This window comes from Porites lutea, chromosome 8, assembly GCF_958299795.1.
Source record: "Porites lutea chromosome 8, jaPorLute2.1, whole genome shotgun sequence".
Taxonomy (NCBI): domain Eukaryota; kingdom Metazoa; phylum Cnidaria; class Anthozoa; order Scleractinia; family Poritidae; genus Porites; species Porites lutea.
This window is the reverse complement of record NC_133208.1, coordinates 24,260,991-24,280,424: the sequence shown is the minus strand read 5'-3', so window position 1 is coordinate 24,280,424 and position 19,434 is coordinate 24,260,991. Positions and strand designations below refer to the sequence as shown.

The 19,434-nt window shown below is 39.1% G+C and overlaps 4 protein-coding genes across 4 annotated transcripts; all 4 read left to right on the top strand.

Annotated features, from left to right (window-relative positions):
* The first annotated feature begins 490 nt into the window (after positions 1 to 490).
* On the top strand, positions 491 to 1,774 carry LOC140945375 (uncharacterized). Its single transcript, XM_073394410.1, has one exon. It carries the CDS (start codon positions 491 to 493, stop codon positions 1,772 to 1,774), a length of 1,284 nt encoding a protein of 427 aa, XP_073250511.1.
* Positions 1,775 to 1,893: 119 nt separating this feature from the next.
* LOC140945374 (uncharacterized) lies at positions 1,894 to 2,802 on the top strand. Its single transcript, XM_073394409.1, has one exon. The coding sequence runs from the start codon at positions 1,894 to 1,896 to the stop codon at positions 2,800 to 2,802; it is 909 nt and encodes a 302-aa protein (XP_073250510.1).
* Positions 2,803 to 3,260: 458 nt separating this feature from the next.
* On the top strand, positions 3,261 to 5,335 carry LOC140945373 (uncharacterized). The gene is made up of 2 exons (XM_073394408.1): positions 3,261 to 4,326; positions 4,428 to 5,335. Exons 1-2 carry the CDS (start codon positions 3,261 to 3,263, stop codon positions 5,333 to 5,335), a joined length of 1,974 nt encoding a protein of 657 aa, XP_073250509.1.
* Positions 5,336 to 18,453: 13,118 nt separating this feature from the next.
* Positions 18,454 to 19,434, top strand: LOC140945372 (allatostatin-A receptor-like). The gene has a single exon (XM_073394407.1). It carries the CDS (start codon positions 18,454 to 18,456, stop codon positions 19,432 to 19,434), a length of 981 nt encoding a protein of 326 aa, XP_073250508.1.

Here is a 19,434-nt window from a genome sequence, read left to right as displayed (position 1 = left end):
ATGTCCAATCTCGCCGCATGCATTACATTTCTTGCTACGGGCTGGACAATTTGGGTCACGTGCCATATGGTCTGTTCGGAACTGAAATTTTATTTTCTGTTACATTGTTCGGACGTGTGGGAACTAGGCCCTAAGTTAGTCTTCAGGGGCTCGGACCCCCCTTTAGTTTTTTGGACATGTGCTTTTTCGCTTGCGTTGTAAATTCTTGTAGTTTTGTTCATCATGTTTATGTTTCATAAATACAGCTGATTTATGCAAGAAATCGTTTTATTCATGGTCCTTCAGTAGCCGGATCTACAGTGTCGACGAGTATTTGAAGATACCAGCGGAGAATTGAGAATTGGACCTCCGTTTGTGGTGAAGAATTTGGTCAAGTTGGCCTTGACAGTGCGGCGATTGGCGCCATTATCTCTTGTGAACTTTGCAGAAATTTTGGAGTGTTTTAATGAACGAAACTGTCATTCAAGGTTACTGGAGATTGTGTATGAAAATGGTGAATGACCTGGAGGCTATTAAGAAGAAAAGACGTTTTCTTAGAAAGTCCGTGACGGACACCTTGAAGTCTATCGACGAAGCTCTGTCAAAACCCGATAACCATGCTAGAATTCAGGTTTTGAAAGATAACATTGCAAATAAATGGAACGATCTTCAAGAAGTTCAGGCCTCAATGTGTACTCTATTGGAAGAGAAAGAGATTGATGAAGAATGTGAGAGTCATAACGAGTACGAATTGCGTGTCATTGAATACATGGCGAAAATGATGCATTATCTAGAAAGTAAACATGTCGGTAAGGAAAGCGCGGGAAGTAATTCAACTGCAGCCCAGGCGCGGCTATCGTTAGGCCCCAAGGTACAAGTGAAGCTTCCAAAGATTGATCTGCCAACATTTGATGGGAATGTTTTAAGCTGGCAGTCTTATTATCAGTCAATTAAAGTCTCAGTGGTGGATAATCCATCTTTAGCTGATGTTCAGAAATTAGAATACCTAATGAGATCAGTGAAAGGTTCAGCTGCCGAAGCGGTTAAAGGGTTTGCAGTCATACAAGAGAATTATCAGCCAGTATTAGAGTCTCTGAAGGAACGATTTGGCCATCCGCAGTTGATTCTTGATGCACACATAAGGTCCCTAATTCATTTGCCACAGTTGAATTCTGAAGATGCATTGTGCATGCTTAAATTTTTTGATCAAGTAGCTGGTCATGTTCGTTCTGTTGAATCAATGGGAGAGAAGTTCCGTTCCGAGACCTTAGCGCCTGTTCTCGTGCCTTTAATTGTTGACAAATTACCGAAAAAGGTTGTGGAGAAGTGGGAATTAGAAATTGGTGACCATAAAGAGGACTATGTGAAAGTGAAAACATTGTTTGCCTTCTTAGAACAGTTAATAAGAGCTAAGGAGTCCTCCCAGCCTCCCTCTCTTCAATCGAAGTCCCCTGCACAGGAAAACAGTTGGAATCATGGAGCCCATTCCAAGTTTAACCCTTCACGAAAGTACTCTACCTCTGCCTTGTGCACGACAACTCAAGGGCGTGTGTGCATCATTTGTGGTAAAAACCATTGGGTGTGGTCGTGCATCAGTTTCCTGTCATTGCCAGTCAAAGAAAGATTTAGAAAAGCGGTATCCAAAGGATTGTGTTTTCGGTGCTTTGAATCGGGTCACAGAGCTGAAGTTTGTCAAAAACCACTCTGTAAATACTGCCGTGGTAAACATCACAGTCTCCTGCACTTGGAACTAGTCAAGTCTCAGCCAAGAAAAAGCGAATTCAAAGTCCTCTGAGCCACCATCCTCATCTGCAACTCCTCCCTCGTCGTCTTCCATAGTAGCAAGTTCCATTGCAGTTAATTCAGGTGGGAAGGTGATCCTGCAGACTGTTCCTGCTGTCCTTTGTGGATCCAATGGTTGCAAAAAAGGTTGTCAGATGTTTCTTTCATCCCGGTTCCCAAACGTCCTTTTTCCAACAGAGTGTGGTTGAAGAGCTTGGTCTTGATGGGGAGACCGTTAGAATCACAGTCTCGGGTTTTGGAAGAAAATCTGCTAGGGACACTTTGCGAAAGAGAATTTCCTTTACGCTAGCACCGGTCAGCGATCCTGGAAAGCCGCAAGGTGTTGAGGCACTAACTGCTCCAGTTATATGCCGTCCAGCTGATGCTGTGGATGTTTATCCTACCAAGTGGCCTCATCTTCAAGATATAAAGTTTCCAGAGAAATTTCCCCGAAACGAACAAGAGATTGATGTTCTCATTGGCTTGGATTTCTATTATTCCTTTGTATCCAGAGATGTTGTGAGAGGTGGTCCTAATGAACCAGTGGCACTTCGTACATCCTTAGGTTGGGTCTTCTGTGGACCAGCGGGCGGTCGTGGCCAAAATTGCACTATGTATATGAGTGTTCAAGTTTGTGCTAACCAAGAACTAAATGATACACTTCAGAAGTTCTGGAACTTGGAGTCCATTGGTATTACACCTGTTGAAATGTCAGTTTCCACCAGCCAAAGTGAAAGTACAGTCTTAAAGAAGTTTAAAGAGACATTAGCATACAAGAATGGTCGGTATGAAGTCTCATTGCTATGGAAAGATGTGCAAGTTGTACTGAAAGATAATTACAAGCAAGCAAGAAGTAGGCTGTATAATCTGGAGAGGAATCTGCTCCAAGATTCATCCAAAGCCAAGTCCTACCAAGAGGCCATTAATAGGTATGTGGAGGACCGAGTAGCAGAAGAGGTACCCTATGAGCAGTATGCACCAGCAGATGGGCGTCCTGTGTTTTACCTTCCACATCATGCTGTTATCCGAGAAGATAAGTAAACAACTAAGACGAGGCTTGTATTTGATGCATCCGCGAGAGATGTAAATGGTGTGTCTCTAAATAGCTGCTTAGAAGCGGGTCCTGCATTGCACCCTGATTTGGTCGGAATTCTTCTGCGCTTCAGAAAGAATCAGGTGGGGGTCATGGGTGATGTTGAAAAGATGTTCTTGCAGATTGGGTTGAAAGAAGAAGACAGGGATTCACATCGTTTCCTGCGGAGAGATTTGGACCCTGATGCCACACCTAAGATTTATCGAATGACAAGAGTTACGTTTGGAGTTATTTCTAGTCCATTCCTTGCCATCTGCACTACTCAAGAGCATGAAAGGATATGTAAAGAAACATTCCCTGAAGCATCCTATGAAATTATGAGGAACACTTATGTTGACGACTTTGTCTCAGGGAAAGACACTGTACGTGAAGTCGTGAGGTTACAAAAAGTTCAAAACAGCTAATTATGGAGCAAGCAGCTTTCAATTTGACAAAATGGTCCAGCAATTCGCCTGAGGTTATGCAAGCCATTCCTGAGAAAGATAGAGCATCAGATAGTTTGATCAGATTAGAGAGTGAACTACCGGGAATGCATCCAGTTACGAAAGCTTTAGGTCTAAAGTGGAATACGAGAACAGACAGCCTTGTCTTTATGATTGAATTGGACTCTCTGAAATTGAAATCAGAGACATTGTACACTAAGAGAGAACTAGCTTCTGTAGCAGCAAAGATCTTCGATCCGATTGGTCTCATCTCGCCTTTTACAGTAAGGTCAAAACTTTTGCTTCAGAGTCTGTGGACCCAGGGTGTTGGTTGGGATGATGAGTTACCTGAAGAAACCTCTAGGAAGTGGGTTCAGTGGGTTCAAGAGCTTTCAGAGCTTGAACAGCTTCACATTCCAAGAAGTTACATTGATTGGTCTTTAAGCCAGCGTGCAAAGGTGGAGTTACACGCATTTGGCGATGCATCAGAAGTTGCGTATGCCACCACCATCTACATCAGAGTTGTTCCTAAAGAAGGGAAGGCGTCTACAAGCCTTGTGATGTCTAAGACAAGAGTTGCTCCTGTGCGAAAAATTAGTCTCCCTCGCTTGGAGCTAATGGCTGCAGTGATAACTGCTCGACTGTGTATCTATGTTAAAGATGCAATTGACTGTCCTATTAGCCGCATTGTTTGTTGGACGGACAATTCTTCCACCTTGCACTGGATCAGAGGATCAGCCTGGAAACCATTTGTTGCTAACCGTGTCATGGAGATTCAGTCGCTGTTGGATCCTAGTGTTTGGAGATATTGCCCAGGGTCGCATAATCCAGCAGATCTACCTAGCCGAGGCTTATCTGTTAGGCAGCTTAGAGAGAGTCAGTTGTGGTGGAAGGGGCCCTCTTGGTTGCAAGAGTTAGAAAAGGATTGGCCAGAGGATTTAAGATCCAAGTCTCCAAATGAAGCAGTACAATGGAGAGGAAGAGTAAAGCTATTGGCAGCTGTGTTGTCCAAACTAGAGAAACGTTTATTGACTACGCCAGGTTCAGCAAGTACAGTCGATTGTTAAGAACTGTTGCATGGATCAGAAGATTCATTCGCAACTCGAAGTTGAAAGAAGAAGAGAGACTTTCAACTCCTTTAACTGAACTAGAGATACGAGAGGCAGAAGAATGGCTGATAGCCCATGTACAGAAAACAAGTTTTGACGAAGTAGCTTCGTTGGCTAAACATGGTGGTCCCTTGAAGGACAGGAAGCTTGCAAATTTAAATCCATTTCTGTGCCCTTCTAGTGGCTTACTTCGCGTTGGAGGCGGAAGAATTCATAAGTCTTCATTACCGGAAGAGGAGAAGCATCCCATTATCTTGCCTTCCAACCATCCTGTTGTGAAGCTCCAGATTGAAGATGTTCACTGCCTTGAACTCCATGCTGGCGTTGAGTGTACTTTATCAGTCCTACGACAGAAATTTTGGTTGATCAAAGGGAGATCAACAGTCCGTCAGACAGTAAAGAACTGCCTAGTTTGTCGCCCTTACCACACAAAGCCATTTATGCAGAAGATGGCACCACTTCCTGAAGACAGGATCAAACCTACACCGCCATTCACTAATGTTGGTTTGGACTTCGCTGGTCCATTGTTTTTAAAAGACAGTGGCGAAAAGGCTTACATCTGTCTATTTACCTGTGCAGTTACCCGTGCAATACACTTAGAGTTAGTGAGCAACATGACTGCGGAGCGGTTTCTCCTTGCCTTAAGACGAATGGGTGCAAGAAGAGGAATGTGCAGTATTATTTGGTCAGATAATGCCAAAACATTCAAGAGTGCTAATAAACATTTGCAGCAATGCTGGAGAGTACTTGAAGCTGACAAAACTCAAGTAGCATTGTCTGAACGGAAGATTCAGTGGAAGCATATCGTGGAGAGATCCCCATGGTGGGGTGGGTTTTATGAACGTCTTGTGAAGAGTGTCAAGACACCTCTGAAGAAAATCTTTGCCGAAGCAATGTTGGATGCTGAACAGCTGACCACCTTAGTGCAGACCCTGGGGACTACAGCATGATTACCCCTGCTCAGATTCTCATTGGGAGAAATCTTCAAGCGTCTCCAGCTAAGGACACCCGTGTTTCCGAACACGCTTCTACAGCCATCACTAAACATTTTCAGTATCATCAAAAACTTGTCAATGGATTTTGGAAGCGTTGGCATCCTGAGTACCTGAGATCTTTGATACCCCTCAAGAAATGGTTAACAGTTGGTCGCGAGATACACAAAGGTGACTTGGGCCTTGTTAGCGAAGATAACTTAGCTCGAGGTCAGTGGAAACGTGCGCGCGTGGAAGCCACCCATCCTGGTCGTGATGGTCTTATCCGATCAGTTACTTTGCGATTGACATCTGGAAGTCTTACCCGTCGTCCAGTACAGCGGCTACATCTTTTTGAAGCCTGTGATGCTGATCTAGCTGCTGAACTTGATTGAACTGACAAAGGAACGTTGACAATTATTGAACTTGATGCGAACATTATTGATCAATTTGAAGATGCACTCCCTGCATCGGGTGGGAGGATGTTCGGAACTAAAATTTTATTTTCTGTTACATTGTTCGGACGTGTGGGAACTAGGCCCTAAGTTAGTCTTCAGGGGCTCGGACCCCCCTTTAGTTTTTTGGACATGTGCTTTTTCGCTTGCGTTGTAAATTCTTGTAGTTTTGTTCATCATGTTTATGTTTCGTAAATACAGCTGATTTATGCAAGAAATCGTTTTATTCATGGTCAATGTAATTACAGCGAAAACAGCCTCTTACTTTTGTCTTCTGAGAACCACCCGACGGTTTACCAGGCTTATTTCCTCGGTTTCTACCCTGCGCTGTCCCTTTTCCTTTTCCTTTGCTGTGAGGTTTACCGGAAACAGCATTCACCTGAGTGATCCATAGCCTTGACCTGCATGTTCACTGCTTCCTGCACACGAGCCAAATCTTGTAAATCCTTCATGAACATTTTCAAACTCGCAGAAGATCGCTTTCTGCCTCAACCGACAAACAAACTGATCCAGCGACTCTCCTGACGCTTGCTCCATTTGCCTAAACTGATGTCTTTCAAATGGAACGTTCAACTGCGGTGCAAAATAGTTATCCAACAACTCCATACTCTCAGCGAACGGCTTGATTTCCGTACCAGTCAATAACGTGTAATAAATCTCCTGAAAATTCAACCCTCCAGTATGCAACAGCAATGCGGTTTTCTGTTCATCTTTCGTAATCCCTTTTGCCACCAAAAACAGATTGAACGAGCGCTTCCACAACTTCCACCGAACTGCAAGGGTGTTCGGATCTTCCTTTGGATTGAAGGGAGGAAGGCTGGCCACATCAAGTAGAGGAACAAACGTCTCGGGTGGCGAAGCTTGTGAACTTGAAGTTGTACTCGAAGTGGTTCCACTTTCCGTCATCTTCCTGACAAAATACTAGGACTTTCCGCACAAATGACTTCCAGACATCCACTTTATCACAAAACGAACTGAATCCTCGTCGCCAATGTAACAATGACGCCCGGATGGCCGTGTAATAAACCGGATTTAACTATAAAAGGAACTACATTTTATTCGGCCGCCATGACACCCGGAAAGCATGGCCCACACAAATATCCATGATCCTTTGCACGTTTAAAGTAACCGAGAACTTCCGCTAACACAACTTCCGGTAGACAATACTATCGATCCATTGCAAATATCAGAGGCGGACGAAGTATTTTGTGGTAGAGGGGGCCCAGAGAAATAGTATACATTGGCAATATGGGCGTCTTAGCGCCCATCAGGACTGCGTGCGGCGCACTTTTCTATGGAGTTTCGGGCGCATGCTCCTCCCGGAAAATTTTTGAGATTGAAGTTCTCTGAGGTGCAATCTGGTGCACTCTGGACGTTTAAATTTAGCAAATGCCTGGATTCCATGTTAACATGTAATGCTGAAAATATTTAATAAACCACTGGGGTGGCTGTAGTCAAAGAAGTAATTAACACTTTATAATGGTAAAGGGGGCCGAAGCGATTGCGGCGAGAGCACAACGTTCGATAAATTTCCTTATTAACAATGTTTATTAAAGAAATGTATTTAAGTAACAAAGCTGGAACTACCCTACAATACATGTCAGTAAAAGAAAAAAAATTCCCGGACAAAAGGGGGGCCGGGCCCCCTGGGCCCACTCCTAAATCTGCCCTTGAACAAATAGTATATATAAGCACTATTTGAACAGAACGGAAGGACTTTTTGGAAGCAACTGAGACTCAAGAGAACACACCTGTTGAGGTGTCAGTAAGCATGAACACAACAGCGAATGGAGCAAGTTCCTGGAGCTGCTCCAGACTAATAAATCCAGTAGCAGACAAAATTGGAAAAACCATCGCTTACAAATTGATTCTTCTTAGTTCGCTGGTTGGAAATTCTCTCATCGTATTAATTATTTACAAAACAACAACCTTGAGAAGACCGATAAATATGCTGATCGCAAATATGGCTATGTCTGACCCTCTCTTTCCAGTATTTCTGACCCCTGTTCGACTGACAGGGTTGCACGTTAGCTCGTGGCTTATTGGTGGTAACCTTGGTCAGGCCTTGTGCAAGATACATCCTTTTCTCACAGACGTTTCCACGTTGGTATCGATTCAGAGCCTTGTTCTGATAACAGCGGAACGATTTGGAGCTGTCAGCGGTAGTTCCACTTCGTTCACCCTAAATCAATTTCAAGCCATGTCCCTATTTGATTGTTGGTACATGGATACTCGCAGTGGGCTTTTTTTCGCCCTATTTGTTTGCTTTTAAACTTGTTGGAATACCCAGAAGGAGTGTGGTGCGAGCTTCAAAGGGAGGAGGCCTTCGGAGAGAAAAGGTCACTTCCTATTTATGACTTAGCAGAAGCCATCGTTTGCTTTTGTATCCCTGTTGTCCTCTTAAGTAATACTTTACTCCATCATCCTGATCAAGCTTAAGCATCAAGCTCATCCAGGTGAACACTCAGTGAATATTGAGGAACAGCGGACAAGAAGAAACAAACAAGTGCTCAAGATGGCCATAAGCTATCAATATAGCGTTTCTCATTTTTTTAAATTTGCTGGGCACCCCTTTTATTTGACCGAATAATATCTCATTTTGCACCGGACTTCTTGTCTTCCTGTATTGTTCTAGTGTACTATATTGCCGCCCCGTTTATTACTTACGCAAACTGTACTATCAACCCGATTATCTGCCTCGTGTTTAGCAGCAAGTATGGCACGCTCTTAAGAGACTTGTGAGATGCTGCTATGCAGTTCAAGAGTAACTCTAGAAAACTGAAAGCTATGTCTGAAGCGATGGAATCTGAGTACCGCCCTCGGCCGGTACATAAGACCTTGGGTACAGTTTCTCTCAATACGGACCTCGCAGCCGGTGAATAACATGTATCTATGATGACCTTATTATTGGCATGCTGATTCTGAATTCTACAAGACCAGTGAATAACAAAACTTATGCAACGCGTCAAAGATTTAGCAAACAGAATTTCATTCATAGTTGATTTAACTTTGCTCCCTATACTAGTAATCATGACTTCAGTGTGTGTATGTCGATTTTATCCCAGCAAATTTGACCTCCTTGATCACGGTATTTTATTTTTCTTCTCTGTTATTGGTAATATTCCATTGTTTGCTCAATAATTTTGCTAAAGTGGTTGTTCCACTAACCGCTAAGATCCGACTGAATCGACAATTTGTTAAACTAAAAAGAAATTTAGTTATCTAACTGAGAAAAGAGCGAAGCTGTGCTTTTGAGATCAGCTGCAACGGCTAACGGTTTTCCGTTACCAAATTTCATGTGAATTGCGAAAGGGTCGACGAGTTTTAAGAGTTGCAAAAGGAGTTGATTGCAAGGATGAATTCAGCTGTACATGACTGTATCAATTGAAATAAACTGATAGCAGAAAGTATAACGTAAGAGGCGCAAGAATGCAGTATAAACAGTGTAGACCTGACCTTTGGTGATCTCAAATAATGTAAACCGAACATAAATAAGTAAATTAATAAATGCGAATATATAGGAATTGACTACCTATGAAACGCGAACTTGCAAAGGTCGACCAATAGACAATCTAGTTCATGAAAACAAGTTTTTCTTAATTATGTCTTTTCCTCAAGCTCACTGCCTGACCAGAATTGACTGTTTTGATTGGTAACTGTATTATACTGACTCTGTAAAGCCATAGGCCATTCACATTGCGCAATTGTTGGAAGGTTGTTCCCTTTGGATAATATATAGATTTAGCCAGGGCTAAAAGCGAAGCTCCTATTAACTCGAATTTATGATTTAAATCAAACAATAAACTTGCAATTGTATTTTACAAATCAGTTAACTTTAGAGCACATTCATGTGACTTTTGAGGGAAAGGCTAAGTGATTTTAGAGAAAAATAATTTGCAAACAGTCCAAGCTAAGAGTGAACTTAATCTTACATCGAGTTGATAGCCTTATATGTACACCCAAAAAATAGCAGTCATCTTCGATCACATTCAAGAGCCATAAAAAATGGCTCTTGATCACAGTAGATTAGGCCTGGAAAACAAATTATCGAAGAAAAAAAAAACAGGCCCAATTTTTTGCGTGCGACAAGTTTACAATTTACTTTACAAAATCTTGCTAACAAGTCTGGGGACGTGTAAACCAACCTTTTATGCTTTTTTTATATCATCTGCGGTGAAACAGTACCATGAGGCACTGTTCTTATCATACAGACCTCGGACAGATCACAATTTTGCAATACAAATTGTACTCATTCAACATTCGATCGAAGCACGCGTGGGCTTTTGCCGAAACCGTTAAAAAAAATTCTAAAATCACCTATATGGCTTGCCGGTTCTCACTTTTGACAAGCGCCAAAGTCGACTGTTTAAATCAAGATCAAAAGAGTTATAAGCTTTAACATCATAAAAAAATTATTATGTTTCTATCTTTATTTAACGGTTTTATAACCATGAGTTATCTTCAAAAGCGTTTGATACACGCAGCATTTTGCGATGTTCGTGAGCGACTGAAAACAAACGGCACAGCGATTAAAATTGCAAAAGAGACTACTAACAATCAATAAAAGGATAATAATTCGGTGAAACATATACAGAGACAACAATTTTCATTCACGAAGACAAGTAAAAAGTGTCTCTGAAAATCCTTGTTTATGTTTTAAGCCGGCTTCCCGGCGTTTGCTTTTTTCAAAGATGAACTCGAGGCAAGAAAATCGCTCAAAGCTTTCTTTTACAGCCAGAATTATAAGTTAATATTCTTTGGAACGTTTTCTTTCTATTTGCAGTGAGAAAATGTCTAAAGGCTTTTTAAAGCTCTATAAGCTTATAAGAGAAACTCATACGTTTCTGCTTATAATCAAACCTGATACTCGGTCAGATCGATCATCGTCTCAAATCTTACAAACGTGCATAAACTAAATAGCCGGATAAACTACGCCCGACTTCATTAAATTAGATGTAAAAAACAAACATCAAATACAATAATTACTCAGGCTTACCATACGAGATGCTCTGCAAACTATCAAGTAAGGCCAGAATCGCTTCAGACTTTTCAACCCTCTTACGCATCAAGCAAGGTGAAAAACGAAAACGATGCCATCCGAAACCGGATTTCCGACTTTCACAAGCGACGTATTTCTCAACCAAAAACCCCATAAACAAACTAGCTATGAATAACAGAAGACTCTTGATAGCAGCAGAAATTCATTTTGTACATTCAGCGGGGTTAAAAACATCACAGGTTGACACAAAACTCTGTCAGCTTCAGCTGTCAAAGTAAACAAGTTTCAAGATGCTGCATAAATTTTCCGCATAAACTCACCTGTCAAATTTTGACCAATCAGAGGATACAAATTGGATCACGTAGAGCGTGACCAACGCATGACCTTGGTGAGAAAAGTTAAAAACAACTGGCATGTCTTCCCTGCCTGTAAAAACTGGCTGAATTTTAGCTCCGAGGTCAGTTTGAAATCAAAATTTTAATTGTGTGACACATATAAAACACAACATATTTCATATGAATTAAAAAAAATTAAACTTGAGGCTGCGATCATTTGAAAACTAGCAACTTGTCAGCGGATAACTTCAAAAAAGATACTCGACCTCGATGGGTCGACACCTGAGCCCGCGATACGGTCAGGTGATACTGGTCAGCGGATACCCTGTTTTGACAGCTGTCAAGTGATCACAGCATTGATGTACAATATGTGTGCAGTATGAGTCTTCCTATGCTACCAAACTAGCTAGAAAGTATGAGATTGAACATTGGTTTTCCTGTGGTGCGGACGAACGGGCGGGCTGCGGGCGGTGTACGGTCACCTGATTACCAAATTTTCTCGGATGGGTAGATTTACTTATCCATGGTGCTCCGCAGGCGCGCTTCGCGCGCCAGAGCTCCGCAATCAAGATATGGCGTTTTTTTTTTCTTTTGAGTTGAAAAATTATCGGACAAAAAAAAAGTAAATTGTATTACCGTTTCAAACGTCAGGGATTCAAACGTTCTTTGTAAAGTACAAACATCGATCCCTGCTTTGTATAGTAGTTCATAAAGGTGTATTCAGGTGTATTACCTCTTCTTTTTAGTATATATACGAAAGACCTCACCTCTGTACTGTAATGAAATGCATAGCAAAGAGCTATGTGGACGACACCAAACTAGTTATTTCGTTTGATTTGAAAGAGAAGACGCCCACAATAGCTCATATAAAAGAGGACCTATTTAACGTCAGCAAGTGGTGCTGTCAGAACTTTTTACTTCTTAACCCAGATAAAATTAAGCTCCTGGTTTTTGGAAGCAGACAGAAGATAGCGGAGCTTGCACCCTTACCAAATCCAACACTGTTTTGAATGTATTTTTAAGCTATTTTTGAAAACTGTTTTTAACCTGTTTTGTGAAATAGGTTTTAAATAGGGTGAAAAGTGTATTTTTAATGTATTTTTCGACTGCTTTTAAAGGTGTTTTAACCTGTTTAAAACGCTATTAAAAAAGAATTTTTAATGTATTTTTAAATTCGTTTAAAATATATAAGAAATTCCAGGGCTTTTGCAAGGCTCAAAACAGGTCTAAAATAGTTTTTAAATATCTTATAAATCGGAATAAAAACAGGATAAAAACAGTTTCAGAAACATATTTTAATTTGCTATACTATTTTAAAACTATTTTTAATGGCAATTTTAAACGTATTTTGAAAAAAACAGGTTTAAAATAGGTCCAAAAATATATTTTTAATATATTTTTCGACTGATTTTAAAGGTGTTTTAACCTGTTTAAAACGCTATTAAAATGTTATGCTTCAAAATATATTTTAAAAGCTTTTTAATGGGTTTCGAAATTTAGTAAAATAATCGTATTTGCAAATACAATAAAAATACTTTGAAAATAGTATTAAAATACCACAGAGGAAGAAAAGCAATAGCACGCGTATATTGTGAAAATACATCAAAAATAGGATACAAAAATGCAAAAACAGTATAAAATTGTAAGAAAATAGCCTTAGAGTTGTCTGAAAACAGTACAAAAATCGGTCGAAAGAGCATAAAAACAGTACAAAAACAGGATGAAAATACCATTTAAATTCATGAAATAAAATGAATACAAAACCGTCTAAAATTACTCTGAAAAAGCAAGATTTACTTCTGCGAAATTTCTCCACACAGTCCTACGTTAGGATTTCACCGGAATTATCTCTTAGCCGATTACTTTACGTTGAATTCCCTACGAATTCTCGGGAAATTCTTATGGAATTTTTCAGAAATGCTGAAATCAATCTTTAGCCTGTGTACAAACCCCCTCCCCTCAATAAAAATCGGAGGGGAGGGGGTCGGTACACAGGCTATCAATCTTCCGCTTCAAAAGAGTATTGCGTTACGTTACCGGTAAATAATAATCTACATACATGTAACTTACATTTTTTATTATATTCACGGCTTTACTCAATTATTATCAGAAGCTTGCAGGCTACGCCTGAACGTTTAATTATTGACTGATAAAGAACAACATAAGAATAACACCATAAAATTTACACGAGCATGAAAGAGGTCGGTGACGTGACATCAAGTGACTGAGAACAACGAGGCTGAGTGAGCATGGAACCCTGTAAAAACTAAAATTGCCGTACAGGCGGGAGTATATAAATGTTTACTACCCTTCATTTGTTTCTCATATGGCGTCTTAGTAACATGTTATGCATATATTGTGTATAATACTCACACGACAGAAGACTCTTGGATTAACACACAAGACAGCACAAGACCGCGTGCTTCGGAGAGAAACTGAACCAGATCCTTTCAAAGTACATAACAGTCGCTGAGGAGTCATACCCATTTTTGATCCGTGATAAATGCAACATCTACGTGTTCAGCCAATCCGCAGAGTTGAAATGTATACTTTTGTAAGATCGTAACAAACAGTAAAATCAAGCGCACCCGCCATCACAGCAACCGCCGGTACAATAATTTGAAATGAGCAAAGGACAAAGGACGGTTTGTTTATCACGTGCATTTGTCACATCACCGCGGGGCGAAGTCGTGATTTCAGTCGCGCGTGACATCTTAGAAATAATATGCCATGCATGTGCGGAATAATCTGTGAGAGAAAGATAACCATATGTCGGAGTTTATTCATATCTGAGCTTTGTTTCTTGATGCAATATATATGAGGTGAGATCTTAGCTTGGATAATTTATTTATTATGTAATTTCAAGGGCTTATTTTAGATAAACCTCTGTTGACCGCGTGCATCCGGTTCTCGGCCCGCGGCTTCGGCTGTTTGTGAAAAAATTTCTATATGAAATTAAAATGCGATTTTAAAGTTTCTTTTAAAAAACTTATGGAAAGTCCCGTAACTGCATTAATTGAATCGCGGCTAAAATCTACGCGGAGATTTTCGCAGAGAGCGTGCAGGTAATGAACAGTGAGGAACGGATAGATCTTTTATCGGAACACTGTCACAGTTACGTGTTGTCAGTCAAAGCTAAAACCTATTCCTAATTTTCTTCTCTTTTTTTTATTTAATTTAGATTTAATTTTTCGCTCAGCTTCGAACTTTGTTGGGAGGAGAATCCGGTCTACAATATGTGACAGCTTGTTTTGAGTCATTTATGAGTTCGTGACACCATGAAGGCTTAAAAATTAACTTTGTGCAATTGTTACTTTTATTTATAGTCTGAGTATAAGTCTCCCAAAAGACATTACAGTATTGCACCCTAGTAATAATAAGTTATCAGTACACTACTTTAAAGTATTTACAATAAGGTAAGCATTTGATGACTTTAAGCAGACTTCAAATAGTTTATGGATAATCTGTTTTTATAGTCAGAGTGCTGTGTGCCCAAAATACAATTCAAATAGACCTCAAAACAGTGTTTAAGTACCCTATTTAAAAGTATTTAAAATGCGGTCAGTTCTTAAGGTTTTAAAACATATTTCAAATAGTCTATTTGAACTCTGTTTGTAACTTTGTCAGTGGATGCGTCTCAAAATACATTTTAGATACAACTCAAAACAGTGTTAAAGTACCCTATTTAAAAGGATTTAAAATACGGTCAGCATTTAGGCTCTTAAAACATATTTCAAATAGTCTATTTGAACTATGTTTGTAACTTTGTCAGTGGATGCGTCTCAAAATACATTTTAGATACAACTCAAAACAGAGTTAAAGTACCCTATTTAAAAGTATCTTAATTACAGTCAGCATAAAAGCCCTTAAAACATATTTCAAATAGTCTATTTGAACTCTGTTTGTAACAGTGTTAGTGGTTCTATGCCCAAAATACATTTTAAATACTCTATTTTAATCATATTTATTAAACAAAATACATTGTAAATTGATGAGAGAGGTTTTCCTTTACATGAAATACAATTTAACTACACTCAAGATATATTTCAAACAGGGGCGAAAATTTAAATTTTTTTGTCAAATAGTATTAAAATACAGGAAAATAGTGTTCAAATACTGAAAATACATTTTAAATACTTTAAAATCAGTTTCAAAATACATATGGTTTGGTAAGGGTGGCGACTTCAAGTTTTCATCGCTTGGAAAGGAACTGCTACCAGTACCTATTGGGAAAGATTTGGGCGTAATATTGGACAACAACCTAACTTACGATGATCACATTACTAATGAAGACCGTTTCATCATGCTTTTCTCGACTAGCTCAAATAAATCGTGTTAAACATGCATTAACTCAGGAAATTTTAATTGAAATAATTATACATTACTATTTATATTCAGTAAACTATTATTGTTGGAACGTGTGGGCAAATACTTCTAACAGAAATATGCATAAGCCAGTTACAATCTTGTCAAAATTATGCGGGGCAAAAAGTATGACCATTTTTTCCCTTTATTAAAAAGATTAAATTGGCTCCCAGTAGAAAAATTAATCTGACTATCTTAGAAGAGCCACTCTGGCATTTAAATGTATGACGGGCTCAGCATCGGATTATCTTACGTCTAAATTTAGTAAACGATTTAACATCAGTGAGTTGGCGAGAAACTAGAAACTCTCAATCGCTACATATTCCCTTATTTAAATCGACGAGTGACCAGAGAAGCTTCTATTACAGAACAGTGAAGATATGGAACTTATTGGACAATGAATTAAAACTAAGCAAAGATGTTATAAGCTTCAAACGAAAGCTCAAAAGTAAGCTATATACTTTGCTTGCGCATAAAACTTTATAAACGATGTTTCTTATATTTTATGTATTATCGTATATTGAAGTGATTAATTTTTAACTCTTAGATAATTTTACCAATCCACTTCTTATACATTTACTGTACTCCTTTTTGTTTTTAATCATATTTTTTGCAATTATCTTTGAAAAACCTTGTTTATGGAAAGATAATAAAGGATGTATGTAGGATGTTACAATAGCTGCCTTGCGATAATACTTGACATTTTACTTCATCGACATAAAGTTGAACATTTATTTATGTATATTTCAATTGCATTGTAAGTTACTGCTTGCTGCTCACGTATAATAAAACTCAATAGTATCTTATTAATGAGAGACTCTTACTTTTAAACATACCCTTAGAGCAAAGGTTTTTATGGCATGGCTTTTACCAATTTTAAAGTTGTTCGCGGGGCTTAAAAAATCCAATCACGCGGCTAACAGTGACGCAAACGACTTCGTAAATGCTACAAGTAAAAGCCATTGGAGAACAGAATCGAAAGAAATCTCTTCTCGCAAGGTATTCTAAATTCAAAATTTTCCACCAAAATTAAGGGCTACAATGCGCTTATTTTAATAAGGTCGAATAAAACGACGGTTAATGAGAATATATAAGCTATACTTTTGATTCTTTCAAGTCCCAGTAGTTTTCATTGTGACCCATCCGGAACTCAGAATTTATTTCTTAAAATTGCTTAATATTTGCATTTATATTGACAATGTTCCTCAAAGGTTCCACCAAAAGTAGACTTCACAATATTAAACTCAGCGATGATTGAGTGCTATCATTTTCAGTAACTTTTAAAACCAACACGAACACACAAAACCAAAATTGCCGTCGGTTACGTCCTCTGTAGAAGGAGTAAATGGCTTGTCTGGGTTCCCCATGGTTCCCCCTTCAAACTAACTAAACATGTTTGATTAAACCCGTCATTGTTTCAAAAAATGAAAACGGACACGAAAAACAAGAACCCAGGTTTTTACACAGGATGCGGTAATGAAATTCAAAACGCGTTTTGTAATTTGCGGTAAAGTTGCCATCAACCTTAGGTGTTTTTATGAAGGAAAAAATTTATATCTTGTTTGACTAAACAGCTTTTAAACATAGACCGATCAATATGAGGAACTTAAAAAATAAAATGGATAAAAGAAAACACTTAATGGTCTATGAAATTTATCTTTATCTGGTAAGCTGTCTTTCCCTTACCTTTTTTTTTATTGAAAAAACAAAGGTTGGTTTTCAGTTACGGTCTTAAAAAAATATTTTTGTTTTTAATTTGGTGGACCTTACTTTGAACAAGCGTCTCTTAACAAATACATCGGATAGGAAGTAATTAGCGCGTTTTCAAACGGGAAGACGCAGTTGTACCGTTATGGAAAGTTGGCAGTGAATACAAATATGACTTCACACCATTTGCGTCATTAACAAATAGAGGCGAGAGTTAAAATGTTTATTTAACAATTAGTCCATGCGCCAGCGTGCGTATGTCAAGCTGTTACTAAAGCAAACGGGAAGTTTGGGGCATGAGAGTTGCTCTAGTCGCAGATGGAAAGGCAAAGCTGTATCGTTATATCAAGTTAAGCACTAGTTAATAGAGAATTGACTTTACACTGTCTTCGCCAATATCAAATAGAGGCTAAAAGTCAGTGAAAGTTAGCTCGGGGAAAATTTTTTTTTTTTAGATGTTTTTAGTAAAATAACTACGAGCAGGTGTGCCACCATCAATGTTAATGGTCGTAACCATGCGTGGCGATTTTCTAGAAATGAGTACGTAATATTCATCAAGAGGCCCGTTCGCGCTGACGCAAATGCAAAAGTTTTCATAGAGACATGTAGCACTAGTGTAAAAGTTTCTAATGTCTTTTTCGGTTTATTCATATTTATTCATATTTTATTCGGAAACAATCGATCATTGGCTAATGAGATTAGCTGTGGAATAATTGTTGATTATTGTGTATTCATGCAACATCAACATTGTTGTATTTCACTTAACATCAAATGGGTCTCTAATGATAGCATCATTATTGCCACTTCCTTCTGGAATAATATTTGCATTTTCCTTATTTTAGCTACCAGCTGCATGAGAGAGCTTGAAGGGGCTACGTCACAAGGATTTTGCTGCTCTAGGTCAATTTCTTTGCTTAACTATAAGAAAATATCGTGACATAAACCCCGGCTTTAAAACCAATACTTAGGGGCCAGGCTAGGGGAGTCCTCCAGCAGAACAATCGTGAAGCGAAGTAGTTGAAAATGAATAAAACGAGACCGAGAATGTTTACTATTGTATAACAACCATGGAAGAATATATTCAACATTTTGATATGGATCTACCTGTTTAATTTAGATTGTCAATTAGATTGAACTATTATAGCTTTACTTACGTAATAATTAGTAGAATATAAAGGACAAAGAACCGCCACAAGCTGTTTTCAAGCGAAGAGACTTGCCAAAGAACCAGCAAGCATGAACACAACAGCAAATGGATCAAGTTCCTGGAGCTGCTCCAGTCTGATAAATCCAGAAGCACTAAAAGTTGGAGCTACAGTTGCTTTTAGTTTAATCCTTGTAGTCTCGCTGGTTGGCAATTCTCTCATCGTATTAATTGTTTACAAAACCCCAACTTTGAGAAAACCGATAAATATGTTGATCGCAAACATGGCCATGTCTGACCTGCTCTATCCGATATTCTTGTTCCCCGTTAAACTGGTAGATTTTCAAGTTGGCTCGTGGCTTATTGGTGGTACCCTTGGTCAGGCCTGGTGCAAGATGTACGCTTTTCTTGCTGATATTTCCACGTTAGTGTCGATTCAGAGCTTGGTTCTGATAACAGTGGATCGATATGCAGCTGTTGTAGTTCCACTCCGTTCCCCCTTCATCAGTCGCAAGGTGTGTCGCTGTTTGATTGTTGGTACATGGGTACTCGCAGCGGCCTTTCATTCGCCATATTTGTTTAACTTCAATCTTGTTGAATACCAAGAAGAAGAGAGGTGCATGAATCAGTGGGAGGTGATCTTCGGAGGGACAAGCTCATTTGATATTTACCTCCTATCAGGTTTTATCTTCTTCTTTTACATCCCTTTTGTCGTCTTGGTGATACTTTACTCCAAAATCCTGATCAAGCTTAAAGGGCAAGTCCATCCTGGTGAAAAGTCAGCCAGCGCTGAGGAACAGAGGAAAAGAAGAAACAGAAATGTGCTTAAGATGACTGTTGCTATCGTTGTAGCGTTTTTCATTTGCTGGATACCCTTTTCCATTCAGTTAGTAACATCTTATTTTGTACCAAAAATCACTTTGGATTGTAAGTTTTGGGTATCTTATTATGTCGCCTATTTCATGGCTTACACAAACTGTGCTATCAACCCGATTATCTGCCTTACCTTTAGCAGTAACTATCGCCAAGCTCTTAGGAGACTTGTGAATTGCTGTGATGCAGTGCAAGGTTAA

Bases quoted from the DNA above. Each gene is read 5' to 3' on its own strand.
- LOC140945372 (XM_073394407.1), top strand. From the start codon at position 18,454: ATGAACACAACAGCAAATGGATCAAGTTCCTGGAGCTGCTCCAGTCTG.
- LOC140945374 (XM_073394409.1), top strand. From the start codon at position 1,894: ATGGTTGCAAAAAAGGTTGTCAGATGTTTCTTTCATCCCGGTTCCCAA.
- LOC140945375 (XM_073394410.1), top strand. From the start codon at position 491: ATGGTGAATGACCTGGAGGCTATTAAGAAGAAAAGACGTTTTCTTAGA.
- LOC140945373 (XM_073394408.1), top strand. From the start codon at position 3,261: ATGGAGCAAGCAGCTTTCAATTTGACAAAATGGTCCAGCAATTCGCCT. The intron at 4,327-4,427 runs GTACAGTCGATT...TAACTGAACTAG, and splicing joins GACTACGCCAGGTTCAGCAA to AGATACGAGAGGCAGAAGAA.